The 13,322-nt window shown below is 43.8% G+C and overlaps 1 protein-coding gene across 4 annotated transcripts in view; it reads right to left on the bottom strand.

Moving 5' to 3' along the window:
• Positions 1-9,129, bottom strand: part of arhgap28 (Rho GTPase activating protein 28) — a 29,703-nt gene extending 20,574 nt beyond the window's left edge. The window contains exon 1 of one of the 4 annotated variants that reach the window (XM_076291015.1): positions 8,932-9,129. In XM_076291015.1, coding sequence (XP_076147130.1) covers positions 8,932-9,056 — 125 coding nt within the window. In that variant the 5' untranslated portion in view covers positions 9,057-9,129. Of the gene's footprint in view, positions 1-31; positions 134-5,366; positions 5,467-8,931 lie in introns of those variants that run through there. The other 3 variants (XM_076291014.1, XM_076291017.1, XM_076291018.1) reach the window with 3 other exon arrangements.
• Positions 9,130-13,322: the final 4,193 nt, after the last annotated feature.

Consider the following 13,322-nt stretch of genomic DNA (forward strand, 5'->3'; position numbering starts at 1 on the left):
GAAAAAGTCTGAAGACTAAAACCTAGATTACCTTTCAGTGCTTCATTCAGCTGAGGAGAAGCAGCAAAGGGGCCAGTGTCTGTCTGTGGAGATCTCTGAGGTGCCCACAGTATAAACAAAGTCCGACAGAGAGAGAGAGAGAGAATGAGAGAGAGAGAGAGAGAGAGAGAGAGAGAGAGAGAGACAAATAGAGAGAGAGAGAGAAAGAGAGAGAGAGAGGTTAACTGGCCCCCCAAATCTCAGGATATCCTCTGGTCAGCTCATGAGCTCCGTGTGGAAACCCAGACTCATGTCTCCTCCCACATGCCTCTGCCACACATCCCTCGCTGCAGGAGGCAGCGCACAGCTCTCCGCACTCCCTCACACACAGCTCAGTACAGACACAGCGAATGTCCAGAGCCCTCTCTCTCCCCTCCCACCCTTGCTCCTTCCTTCTCTACCCCCCCCTCTCTATGCTCTCCTCCCTCCTTCCCTCCCTTCATCGGTTCTTCCTATCCCTCTGTCTCACCCACTCACTCCCTCTTTCATTTCGCTCAACCCCCTACATGTACCTACCCTTTCTCTCACTCCCTCCATAGTGTTTTCAAACATCCTGGTCTTTCTCTCTCTTTTCCCCCCATTTTCACTACTCCTGTCTTCTTTCATCCTCAGGGCTTATTTAGCGGTCACTGTCTCTGCTCTATGGCTTGACCCCTCTGTCGCTCTCTGTGGGGGATGGAGGGTGCTGTGGAGAGACCGCTCCCAAAATGGAGACTAATTTGGGTAAACTCGAACCAGATGTGCGCCTTAATCACCAAAAACACACACCTCACCACTTCTTGTTTTTTTTAAAACACAAACAATCACCTCATGTAACCTCACATCAAAACCCACAAAACACATGGAGATCTGAATAAACACCATATGAAAACAAAGTATAGTTCAGCCTCAATGCCATTTTCATGTAAGCATCCGTATTCTATCATCCAAAACTCTTCCACCCCAGCTCTGCGACCAGTCTCTGCTTAGTGAAGGATTTGGATGGAATAGATATTACAGTTCTTATTATGTGTATCTCTGTTCTTTAAAAAAGGAAAAAAGCCCTGTCACTACTTGGCAGCGCCGTGCTTTATTCTTGAAAGAATGGAGTGTACACAGCGCAACAGGGTTTTGTCTGAAATTGAAAACAGACTTTCTTTTGGCATGTGTGTGATGGATTTGGCTTCAGATCGCAACTTGCAATAAGCCAGAAGATGGTAATCAGAATGTAGCGAAGCGAGAGAAAAGAAACGGGCAACACATGAGAGAAGTGACTAGTGATGTTTCGTCTCCTCCGGCTCAGAGTGATGTTTGGGGGTCTAGGCACACAGGCTGCAGCAGTTACAGGCCCCCGAAACAACATATGTAGGTCAGCGGAGATGGCAGCTAAACTGGAAACATGTGCGTACAGAGAAGGGCTCCTGCAAAGTGGCTGTAATACGAGGAGAATCTGGAGGGACCCTCCAATCATGACCTAATTCCTTTAAGAATGTAAACACTGCCGGACCTTGGTGCCATAGAAGTGCCGGAAAAGTTCTGCCAGTTTTTTTTTTTTTTTTTCATGAGCGTCTATTATTTAGTTTAACAGCCACCTTTGACGTGTCAGATGCTAAAAAACTGGAGGTGCCCTTCAGTATCGCACCGTGACAAGTGATGCCAGCAGGCCTCTTTGAGTCAATCGACTAAAACATTTTCCATTTTTTATATTGATTAAAATGGGCATATGCATGAGTGGCTGTTTGGGAGAGAAAAGTCTTCGTGCCAGACTGCTGACTGTAGCTCATCCTGTAAAATGTCGACTCAGATGTTTGGCAAAAGTTTTTTTTTTTTGTGCTGCCTACACTGAAATCTGCCCTTGAGACTTGAGACAGGCAGAAAGTGTGTCAGAAAGCATCTTACACCCAATTATTCAATGAGAGAGACTCCATTTAAACATAGGCCCACACATGGATGCATATTACATTGCATACCATTAAGAGCCAGCGAGTGTTGGAGAATAATCTCAATAGTGGTTTCCTTAAGCAATTATGCTGTGGCTTCTGTGCCCCCCCCCCACACACACACACACACACACACTACTCAAGACAAACAAAAGGCCCTTGTTGGGTGAAGGGCCACCACTTGCCCCACCATCATACTGGAGTCACAGGTCCCACGCAGATCTTCTATTTTTAGCCTGTGGGCAGCCCTGAGGCCTCCCTCCCCACGCATCTGTGGTGGCCATTACGGCCGGGCAGCGGTGCCGACTCAGCAGTATGCGGTTCTCTCTCTCTCTCTCTCTCTCTCTCTCTCACTGGGGCCTGGCCGTCTCCCGTTAAAAGCACCTTTGCGCATTAACAACATGACGTCCTCCCAGGGAGATCAATACTAGTGCAAAGGGAGAGTGTGAGATTGCTACTAAAGGACATTAATTGGGCTGATTAAGATGGGCGTGAATATGCTGGGGAAACATGAGCAGGAGATGAGAGTTGACTTGATATTTAAGAGCTGCTTCATAATAAAAGAGCCTTTCTGGTAATAGTAATGTAGGGCAGAATGAACTCAAGAGCTTAACCATGACAAATGCTGCCCATGACATGACAAAGAGCCTGTGGTGCATTCGTCAGCCAGTGATTAGTAACTTCATTTATTGCGAGTATTTTGAACTGCCTCCCAACTCACTTGTGGTGAAGTCACCGCCTGCCCACTGACACTGGCCCCTTTAACAGTTGGCTTGTGGCTGTTGTCAGTGGCCAGCATCTCAGGCCTGTCCTTTCAAACACGGGCCACAATGACAACTAAATTACGCTCACGCTCGAGGGGTGGTTTCCAGACATTGAGACATTAGCAGCACACCCATCTCTGCTGGTGCATCACAAGAGGCCACTCTTTCACTAAAAACAGAGAAGGGAAGAGTTCGAGTGCTTGCTGATGCACAGCTTGAAGCTCATTATGAGAAAACAAGAATGGCTTGATAAAATTACGGAGGGGGAACTAGGCCGCTTTGGATACTTCCTGTTTTGCCTTTAGTGATACTGGGCGCCTGGCGTGTGTCAAATAAAGGCTTTGTGATTTATGACTTCGGTTACAGGATGGTCAGTATGATGATCGATAGGAGAAAATGGGAGGTGGATGCTCCATGATGCACAACAACAACAAGTAGTTACTGACTAATGAATACGATAGGAATGTTTTTCACCGGGCTTGATGAAGTAAGGGGGAGAGCGAGCGCCTCTTCGGAAAAGCACTTAGCCGTGCCACCCTTACAGAGGCCTATCAGAGGCTCGCAAAGATAACATAGACAGGAAAGTAATCCCCACTGGACACATACACACACACACAAACACATAAAATACACATGCACACACACACACACAAACGTAAAACACACACACACACACACACACACACACACACACACACACACACACACACACACACATTCAACAATAACAGTTTTCAATGGAACTAAAATATGAGAGTAGGAGAAACTCCAAATAGGCAAGACCTTACACTGACCCTTTTAAAAACGAACAGAGACTGTCCACAAAGGAAAGGCAAACAGAGTTGGCTAACTCGATAAAAAATATAATATATACATATAATGCAATTTCCCCCGCCTGCCCGACAGGACTATCTCTGGAGGGTTAAAGTAAACTGAAACCTCATACTTTTGCCCAATTGCATCAGACTCTTGATTAGCATAGTGACCTAACCAGAAGAGAAGGAACATAACTCGCATATATGAACTGGGTTATGTGGTTATGGTCATAGTTTTTTTGCAGGCACTAGTGCACATCTGCAGATGTAGTGTGTGTATATGCAATCTTCTACAAAAGAAAAATACTTATAGCAACACAACCTTTCTCGCGCAGACCTATTCAAAGACCATCAATCTCTCTGGGCTTGGTATGTGTGTGTTATCATGACCAAAATAAGCCCACGAGCCAAAATAAGCAAACTTCTCTTCCACCCCCACTTGCCTCTCACTGACCTCTTCACACATCCCCTTTAACAATAACCCCCCACAGTCCCGCTAAGACACACAGCTCAAAACAATGTGTAGACATCTCCACCTGACTCTTATTAGAGAATAGCTATAGCTCACGATGACCCATCAAAAATACCTTCAGAGATCTATCATGGATGGCAAGTGCTAAAAAACATTAGAGCTTTATTTTCTCTGTCTGTTTTGTTCTGCCAGTAAACAGGAAGTGTAATGTGGTTAATCTTAACCACAAGGCATCACAGGCAGGAGTGAAAAGGGTGCCATCTTTAATCACGGACAGTGAAAATCACGACAAGTTCCAGCAGCAAATCCAAAGTTCTCTGGGGCGAAGCCCAATCTTATACAGGTTCAATTACATTGTTTCCAGGCAAAAGCATTACATAGAGACATATGACAAAACCCATGACTGTCATGCTGTAGCTTCGGCAGAGACAATAGACAACAAGTAAAATACCACATATGCATCTTTCCTGCTGTTGGAAGCCACATCATATGATATTAATCTTATGTCAGCACTATTCTACACAAGTACTGCATACCACATTTAGTCACTTGTCTGTCTCAGGGAACTCATTCACTATTTTAATGGCTTGCATGATCTTTATAAGAGAGCCATTCATGGGGAGAGCAAGCTGAATGTACACAAATGTACCTTGTAATAGTGAGAGACTCAATACTATAGAAGAACATCAATTCTTCCCAAACATAATACACTGTATGTAAACCATATACATAATAATGCAAAGTGTAATGCTCAACACATTCAATTTAGGGATAGTCTAAGAATGCCTACCATAGTAACCTTCCACACACACTCACTCCTCCTCATCATTTCCAATTTAAATTTAAACTGTTTAGCACACAACCCGTAGGCACACTTTACCAAACAGCTAACATGTCAGATATGAAAAACCTCACACAGCTCTTTCTTATTTTACTTATTTAATGTGTAGTCAGTTATCAATTTGCTTCCACGTACATAAAGACATGCAATAGATGGGAAATGGTACACACTCACGTTTGGGACACATTTACACACTTGCTCAGAAGGTAAGTGCATGACCATAGGTGACAGGCTGAAAACCAGTTATGTTGACGTGTAAATGAAAATGTAAATGACAACACAATCTGTACAGCGAATCAAGACTGCATAGATTCAGCTGTCAATGTTGAACCTTCATGGTATTTCTTAAGGCAGTAAAACGGTAACCGATCCGTCAATACTTAACAGCACCACATGTTAAATCACTTCCCACAGGCGACCACTCGTGTTTACCTTATCTACAGGGGCACTTCAACAACAAAGTACTCTCCAATAAGCCATCTATATATGGGATGTGGGAGACTGACAAAGAATTACCTGGGCATGTAAAAGTCTCTTCAACTCGTGTTGGAAAGGAGAAGGTCAAGACGGTGTCGTCCAAAGGTTCTACCCTTTCTGCAAATCAGCTGTGCTATGAGCGATCTCCGTGTGAGTGTCTCTCTACCTGCAGCATAAGGAATGCAGTCCGACTGCATGGCTGGAAAGCCACAGTGAAAATATCATGCTATTCTTGTGAAGTCATCAACATCCGCCTCCATGTCACCTGAACAATATTTTAATTTGCGGTCAGAAATATTTGTGTGAGTGTTTGTAGATCAATTCTGTTATCTGCGCCGGTTTTTGCATATGCCTAATGAAACCTGAGTCATACAGACCCAGAAGATTAAGCCGCTATCGTCATGAATGGAAACTGGACACACTGACACACTGGGTTCTTAACAGTGATTCACATTTTTACAAAGCGCCATTGCTCTAATTTTCTGTAAGTCTTCCAAACTACTCAGAGCAGTCTCCTCCTACCTTCTGCTCAGAGGGAGCCAGCTTTGCTTGGTGGTTTATATGACATGTGGTTTTAGGAACCTGTTCCAACCATGTCCCTGACCCTGGCAGTGATCTTTACCGCTTTTGCTAAACCTGGAGGCAACGCGGCTTACTCTAACGAAAATAAGGAGTCCAGGTCCCTTCTTGACATCTACTTGACTGTTATAGTTTAGCTGCCTATCAGGAGACTCAAATATGGCACCAGTTCTCCACGTGTCACAGGAGAGCACAACAATGGGTTGCTGGTTGTCAGAGAGGCATATCAAAACATGAATGAAGTGACAGAATGTAGAACTAACAGATGGCATTTCCTCCAGAGAGAGAGAGAAAAAAAAAGTTAAGCTTCCTCAAAATGTTATTGTCATACAAAATCCCCACTTGCATGTGGAAGTATAACAAACACTGGGCATTTTGACATGTAGAACAACACTGTTGAGAAATGATGAATTGATGGATTATAACAAATCTAACAAATTACAGTAGCACTGGTGAAATTCAGAAACAAATAAGAGATGTAAATAGTGGGTTTATCATTGTCAGGGGTGACATACAGCACTCTGTTTTCCCGTCTCTGTAAACAAGCAGCGTGCAGAAGCACGGGTGTGCCCACTGCTGCTGTCCATTGTGGATGTGCTTTGTGCCGAAGGACCCAGAAGTCATTGATAGTGCTAATGAGTGCACACAGCCGGTCAAAAGCCAGTGGATCGCTGTCCTTCACGCGCTACAAAAGCCGCATTCAGTAGCAGACACCGGAGCACCTGGGTTAGCTTTTGTGTGCCAGACAAAACCCAATTGGGGGGGGGGGGGGGGGGGGGCAGTAGGGTGGTGTGGGAGGGTTGGGAGTTTAGAGAGTAATCCTGCCCCGACCCAAAACGGTCAGACCGCATGCGCCACCTCAGGATGTCAAGGCTTACACACGCATGCACACACTCATACCCACACACACACACACACACACACACAGACAGGCACAGGCACACACACAGGCTTGACCTCTAGTCTGGTAGGTGGAGTGATGTCAGCTGAGAAATTGACCCGTGGAGACTTGCACACCATCTCACGTCTCTCTCCGGTGTGTCCAATCCAAGCTTATCTGCGACCTACAGCACTTTTCCATTCGCTCTACCAGGCCAGACTTGGTTAGATTGGGCCACAACCACCGAGCCCTTTTCATGTCACGTGCCAAATGACTGCTTTTCTCAGAATCTCTTTAATTGAGCTTGAAAATAATAATTTGTCTCCATGATTAAAGCCTGGGCCCAGACTTGTGAGATGCGAACTCAAAAGAAAGGTTCAAAGGAAGTAGAATACTTTTAGGATTATTATTTACACTACATCCAGAGGGAAGGGGAGACGTTTGGCCCTTTCATGGTTAATCTCCTTCAACCTTGTACCAAAAGTCAAAACATTGCCTATTTGCGCAGAATATCCCATACATCTGTCACAGTTTTCTGTATTTTCTCTAAGCTATCAATGTATGATGTACTAATCTCTTTGTCAAATTAGCCACATGTTCCTAAATGCAAAGAAAAAACATTCTGCCTAGGAGGTCTTTTTTAGGCTGTAAGATAAATCAAAACAAGATGAAGGAGCTCAATGGACAGATGACTGAAGCACTTGGGGGAAGCTTAAAATACCCCAAGGGTAAGCTGCCTCTCTGTCTCACGCATAATGTAAATATTTTAAGAGTTAATGGCCTTGGCCGCGCCAACTCTTTGGCGTACCGCGTCGGGTTCAGCTGGCTCCCCTGTCTCTGGCTGACCCTGGCAGGTTCCAGGCTTTCCATCCTGATGAAGCAATAGAGAGGACCACAGCCAAATTTTGGAGGATTGGTAAGGGGTGGTCAAGGGGGTCGGGGGGGGGGGGGGGGGCACAGGAAGAAGAGAGTGTGGGGGTGTAGGGGTGTCCTAACACCACCACTGAACTGAGGCATGCTGGGAGAACAGATGTTGTCAAATCATTCAGGTGGCTGCTGCTGCAACCAGAGCAGAGCCATCCATCAATATCTGAAAGGGAAGTAGGTTTAGATCCGCTATGGGTGAGCGTGACCAACGAGATCTGCGTGTGTGTGAGAGAGGAGGAACTGCGGTCGGCTGAGAGGATGTATTTGTGCAGAGGCTTTCCAGGGCATGTTTCAATCACAATTTACCATTATGTGCACAATTCAAAGCTCCAGCCAGCAACAAACATAGCTCTGTTTATAAGCATTCCACGGTGCAAATGGGAGAGCAGCCTGCCAGAGATTGTAAAACAATGTGAAACCACATTTAGGCGAATTTACAGTTAAACACAACCAGTCAGAAGCCCCAGTCTATTTCATGTGTTGAGAAAATAGACCTGTGAAACTATTCACAATTTACTATGCGGTCAGACTAATTTAACATTTAGAAATTAGACTGTATTTTCTGCACTGTCGAGAATCATTAGACAATGCCACCATTTGTAATGCATGTTTGCAGTTGACACAGAATCTGTATGAGCAAAGACTGCCAACAGCTGTTCATGCCCCTTACACTCTCTGGAGTGCCATACGATATTAGGATTTGCCTCCACTGACAACTGACCATCCTGGTGCATTATTAAGACAGTGTTAGTGCTATGTTAAACAAGGTTATATGTATACATACCTATACAGTACTTAACAGTTGTTCAGATCATTAGGAGGATCATTTGTTAAGATCATTAGGAGGAATAATAATAATATTTATTGCCTTGTTTGGTTTCAAAAACAGCCTATTTTTATTTTCTAGTTACACCACCTAAAATGTCAAATAATACAGAACTGTCTGTTCTATTATGTGCTTACAGTAAATTGGCTAAAATATGCTAGACCTATTGTAATCACGGCATTAATGTCCATAAACCTCAATATATACAACTAAAATCATACGCAACGTTTCGCACACTCCATCAAAACATTTGCTGGGTAAATTATTTTCATTGTGAAATATTGTGGGTTGTGATAACTGTACTGAATTGATGATGGTTGGGCAAAATGTTTCAAAAACACCGGAGAAGTAGCCTTCACACGTGAGCTCCGAAGTTTCTGAAACTAACTTACCTGCCGAAAAGAGCATGTCTTGGAGACAGAGGTGCTGCATAGTTTTCGTCCACCAAATGTATCCTTGAAGGCGTGAATGAATGGTAAGCTGTCAAAATAACGCTGCCGGAGTCTTTCATATCCATTGTTTCAGAAGAAAACGAAGACGCTTGGCTACCGTGTAGCGGTGAGTCTTGAGTTTCTTCTTCACATGGGCACGCACGCACGCACACACCGGATTCTCCTGAGAGAGAGTAAATAAAGCGGTTTATTGCCTGTCGCGCGCCTGCTCGTATTGTAGAGCGAGTAGACGCCACGAGGAGGACGTTTGGTGATACTGCAGCGCACGGCCAATCAGGGTTGACGTTTATTTTTATACACACATTTATGCAAACAGAAAGTCTTTCAGTTTTCATTCAGTTTGCGGTGAGGTTTTAGTTTCATTATGCAGTGTGTAATTTGCACCCTGAACACTCGTCCACGTGTTTTGAAATGGTTGAGAAAACAAATCATTGACAACACAATCTTTTTCCCACTTCCACACGTTTTTTCCTCTGTATTTTTCCCTGTCAGCTTGACACGCACGTAAGCTTGGGATAAAAATCCTTCAATAACGTAAAGGTCAATCATTGTGTGTCCATCAGTCAAGGTTGGTACGTTAGGATGAGATTACACTGACCACTTCATGCACTGCCTTTGTGTGCCCCGGGTATCCCCGGACTCACATGACGGGAGTGACCCCCTGTGATGCCTACTTAATAATGAATATTGACTCTATTTTGACAACTGCCATGTTAGACCCCACATGTGGGGGGCTTTCCTCTCCATTTTAAAGCACCACAATCAGCTTACCATAGTTATAGGAACAAGAAAGTTACTCATCAACATTTAAAATAATTGCATAGCCTAGCCTACTTTAATTCCATTCAAAGACTTCACCTATACTACATAACAGTGAGACTCAACAGGCTCACAAACCAATATTGTGTGACTATCTTTTTTTAATTGGGTCGCTAGCAGTAGGCCTACTCTATTTTGACTTGTCAGGCACTAAACATGCATGTGTGTGATACAGCCTCAGATGTTACATTTGCCTGCACATTTCACAGGACTAAATGAGACTAATCCATTCCCTGTGCATACTGACCTAGATACTGTACATTTCAGAACACAGGCACCCAAGAGGACTGAGAAATCCATTAGGGTGCCAAGATCCACCTCGGAGGAAATTAATGCACAGCCTTTCTCACCTCAGCTTGTTCTTCTTTCATCTCATCCAACTTTCCAATTTCCCATTTTCTGTCCCTCAAGGCAGGTACAGTACCTATAAACTGACATCTAACTCAGCTCACAAGATTCATTTTCATTTGAAACATTTTACAAATGATCTTTAGCATTACCTGCTCCATTGTTTAACAGTGCAATGGTAATTGCAGCTTTTCACCAGCTTTTCACACACTCTCTACATCCAGATAGTTTTCTCTAATTGTGTACATTTAGACCTATTTTAATTGTTTTATTCCTTTGCATGTTCGTGTAAACATGAACAACAAATTCCTTTCTTTGTTTCAACCTACTTTGCCCATAAACAATAATCGATTTCTTGTTTTCAAAAGCATCAATACACACATCCTATGTTGTGTAATTCCTCAGTAATCAGTCAAATCCTGTCTAAACATCAATGCAAACCTTTACTCATCTGGTCCAAACAATCAAGAATGCCCATAGATAGTCATATTGGATTGGAGTCTTGGCTGCCAAAGAGCTGGAGGGTAGCCTGGCTGATGTAACTGGAAAATTAAAAGGACAGTTTGTCTTGTTCTTTAATGCGATAGAAAAAAAAACAAGAAAGGCATATTTCCTGAGATATTGTTCCAAATTTCCTTTTGGGGCACAAGGGTCCTCGGAATTAAAGAGCGTCTTTCGTCTCATGGCAGTTGAGAGGATTAGTCTTTCAACAGGTTAAAGTATCTGTGCTTTCATGGTGAAAAGAACTCCCCCCCCCTCCTTTATATATAATGCACTTATCACATTCCCATGGGCTGACAGCAAGGGGAAGGACCGGGAAACACTGAAAGCTATACTTCATGCACTAGAAAATAGATTTTCATAGTGGGAGATAACATCTCACTCCTTCAGGTAAGTCAGCCATGTGAGAAGTTCAAGTCAGTGTTCCCTGTCTGCTCTGCAGTAATAGTTAGACCCTTTTCTTCTCAGGTCGAGGCCAGACCACCACAATGCACCAGGAACTGGGTACAGGCAAACCTCAATGCATATGTGAAGCTGAGGAGGGGTACTTAGGTACTTTCAAACAATATCTTGGTGATTATCATTTTGAGTTTGCATTTGTGAGGGTACTGTGACATGTGAGTGCACAACTCACAAGTGCCTGACTTTGTGCAAATATTCTTGCATGTACATGTACACGTGTCTGTGTGCGTGTCTCCATACACATCTGTACCTACTGTAAGAGTGTCAGGATGTCCTCATGTACCGGTATTTTGTGCACCTAAAATGTAGTTTTGACTGTGAGTGATGTGTGCACACATGTGTATATGGGTGTTGTACTGTAAGTGTTGGTGTGTGTGCATGTTTGTGTGTTTGGCATGCAGGTGTTTGATATGTGTATGTGTGTGTGTGTGTGTGTGTGTGTGTGTGTGTGTGTGTGTGTGTGTGTGTGTGTTTGTGTTATGACAGGCAGTGGCATCGCGGACAGGCAGCTGGATGAGAACAAACTGCTGTCTATTCCCGCCCTGTGCTACAGTGTGTGAGGGTCTCTGAAAACAGTTCCACAGCCAGCGGGACCTCTCATCTCATCTCTCTCTTACTCTCCCCTCTCCACAGCAGACCTTTGTCTCCTCTCAACAAGCACCCCTTCAGCCCGCTGAAATGACCCCTGTGTAACGTCAGCAGCCGGCCATCGAAAGAGACACCAGAGAGAGGGACATACATTGCTTTAGCAAAAACACAAATAAGCTTCAGAGAAGATAAAGTGTTGAACCAGTGGCCCCAGTGTCATGAGGCCAAGCCAAGAGAGACAAATAGACCTGGCTAATGCAAACGCCCTCCCGTAGAGACGTTTACTTTTGTGTGGCACTCTCGCACTCTCATGATGAGAGCCTGGACCAGGCCTGGGCCAAATCTGCTGTGGCTATTACCCTTCACCCTGACCCATCCGATAGAGTTGCTTACGGAGGTTAAACAAATATTTCTACCCTGATGACCATCTGTGGAAGCTATTGACATGTCTGCATGCTCCTCATACTTACGTCTTATACACATGGGTCGGTGGACAGGTTGGTTTTTCTACGTAATGGATTTTTTTTTAACCATCTTGGTGTGAGAGCTCTAAACCTCAAGGTGTGTACACAGACAGTGAAAATATGATCTCTGTCAGGCTAACGTCTCTCAGTCTCAAAACATCTTATGCAATGCCATGATGACCATGATGGTTCATGACCTCAAGCTATCCAATTTAGTCGTGTCTTTCTGTTAGACATTTTTCTATGAATATATTTTAACAGTTTTATTTCTTCAAATCTCTGCATAGCTAATGGAATTCTCGCGAGAGGCAATGATGTTCCAGAGTTCTCTGGCAATGAGCAATGATGCACGTTACCTTTACCCCTTGCATCCCGGGGAACCAATCAAAAAATTGGGCCATTACATTGTTTGTGGCCAGACCCTAATCTTTCTAGATTACCAGGGTTTGGATTTTCCAGGCTACAGTACATAGCATACAGTATGCACTTACACATTGAATATTATGGGTTATATGGATATAGACTCTGATGATAGCCATAAACCATTAACACCAGTAACATATTATGGTATGTTGTGTACTGTAGAGACCTCCCCCTGTGAGCAGCCATCATTTATTATTTATGAAGGATTAATTTCAATCAAACCACTGCCATCCCAGTAACCACCCAATTTATTCCTATGGGTGTTTGAGTGTGCATTTCAGAGTGGATTTCTATCACCTCCAAATGTAATGCTTCCTTCAGGGAGCATATACTGGCCCTATCAAGAGATGTGTTGTTTCTTAGGACCATCAGGTCATTGCGCACACATTTTGTACATACAGAGCAGAGATGTTTGAGCTGAGAGAGATGAGAGAGAGCTTACTGCAGAGCTAATGGTGGAGGAATTGTTGTGAATTTTGTGTCAAAAATACTTTAACAACCCCCCCCCCACACACACACACACACACACACACACACACACGGACACATGCACACCATATAACACTGAGAGAAGGTAGAACTAAGAAGGAGGTTATGTTTACATTTTAGTATGATTCAGAATCAATTCTATAGAAATAAAATGTGCCAGGTAGGATGACACCGCTACAGCCACATTCAAACACTGGAAACCAGTTTGCCAGCCACTTGTAAACAAACCTCCTTAGT

This window comes from Alosa pseudoharengus, unplaced genomic scaffold (genome assembly GCF_046254945.1).
Source record: "Alosa pseudoharengus isolate Yale_2024_CS ecotype anadromous, Long Island Sound unplaced genomic scaffold, YU_APseudo_1.1 YU_APseudo_1.1_scf_18, whole genome shotgun sequence".
Taxonomy (NCBI): Eukaryota; Metazoa; Chordata; class Actinopteri; order Clupeiformes; family Clupeidae; genus Alosa; species Alosa pseudoharengus.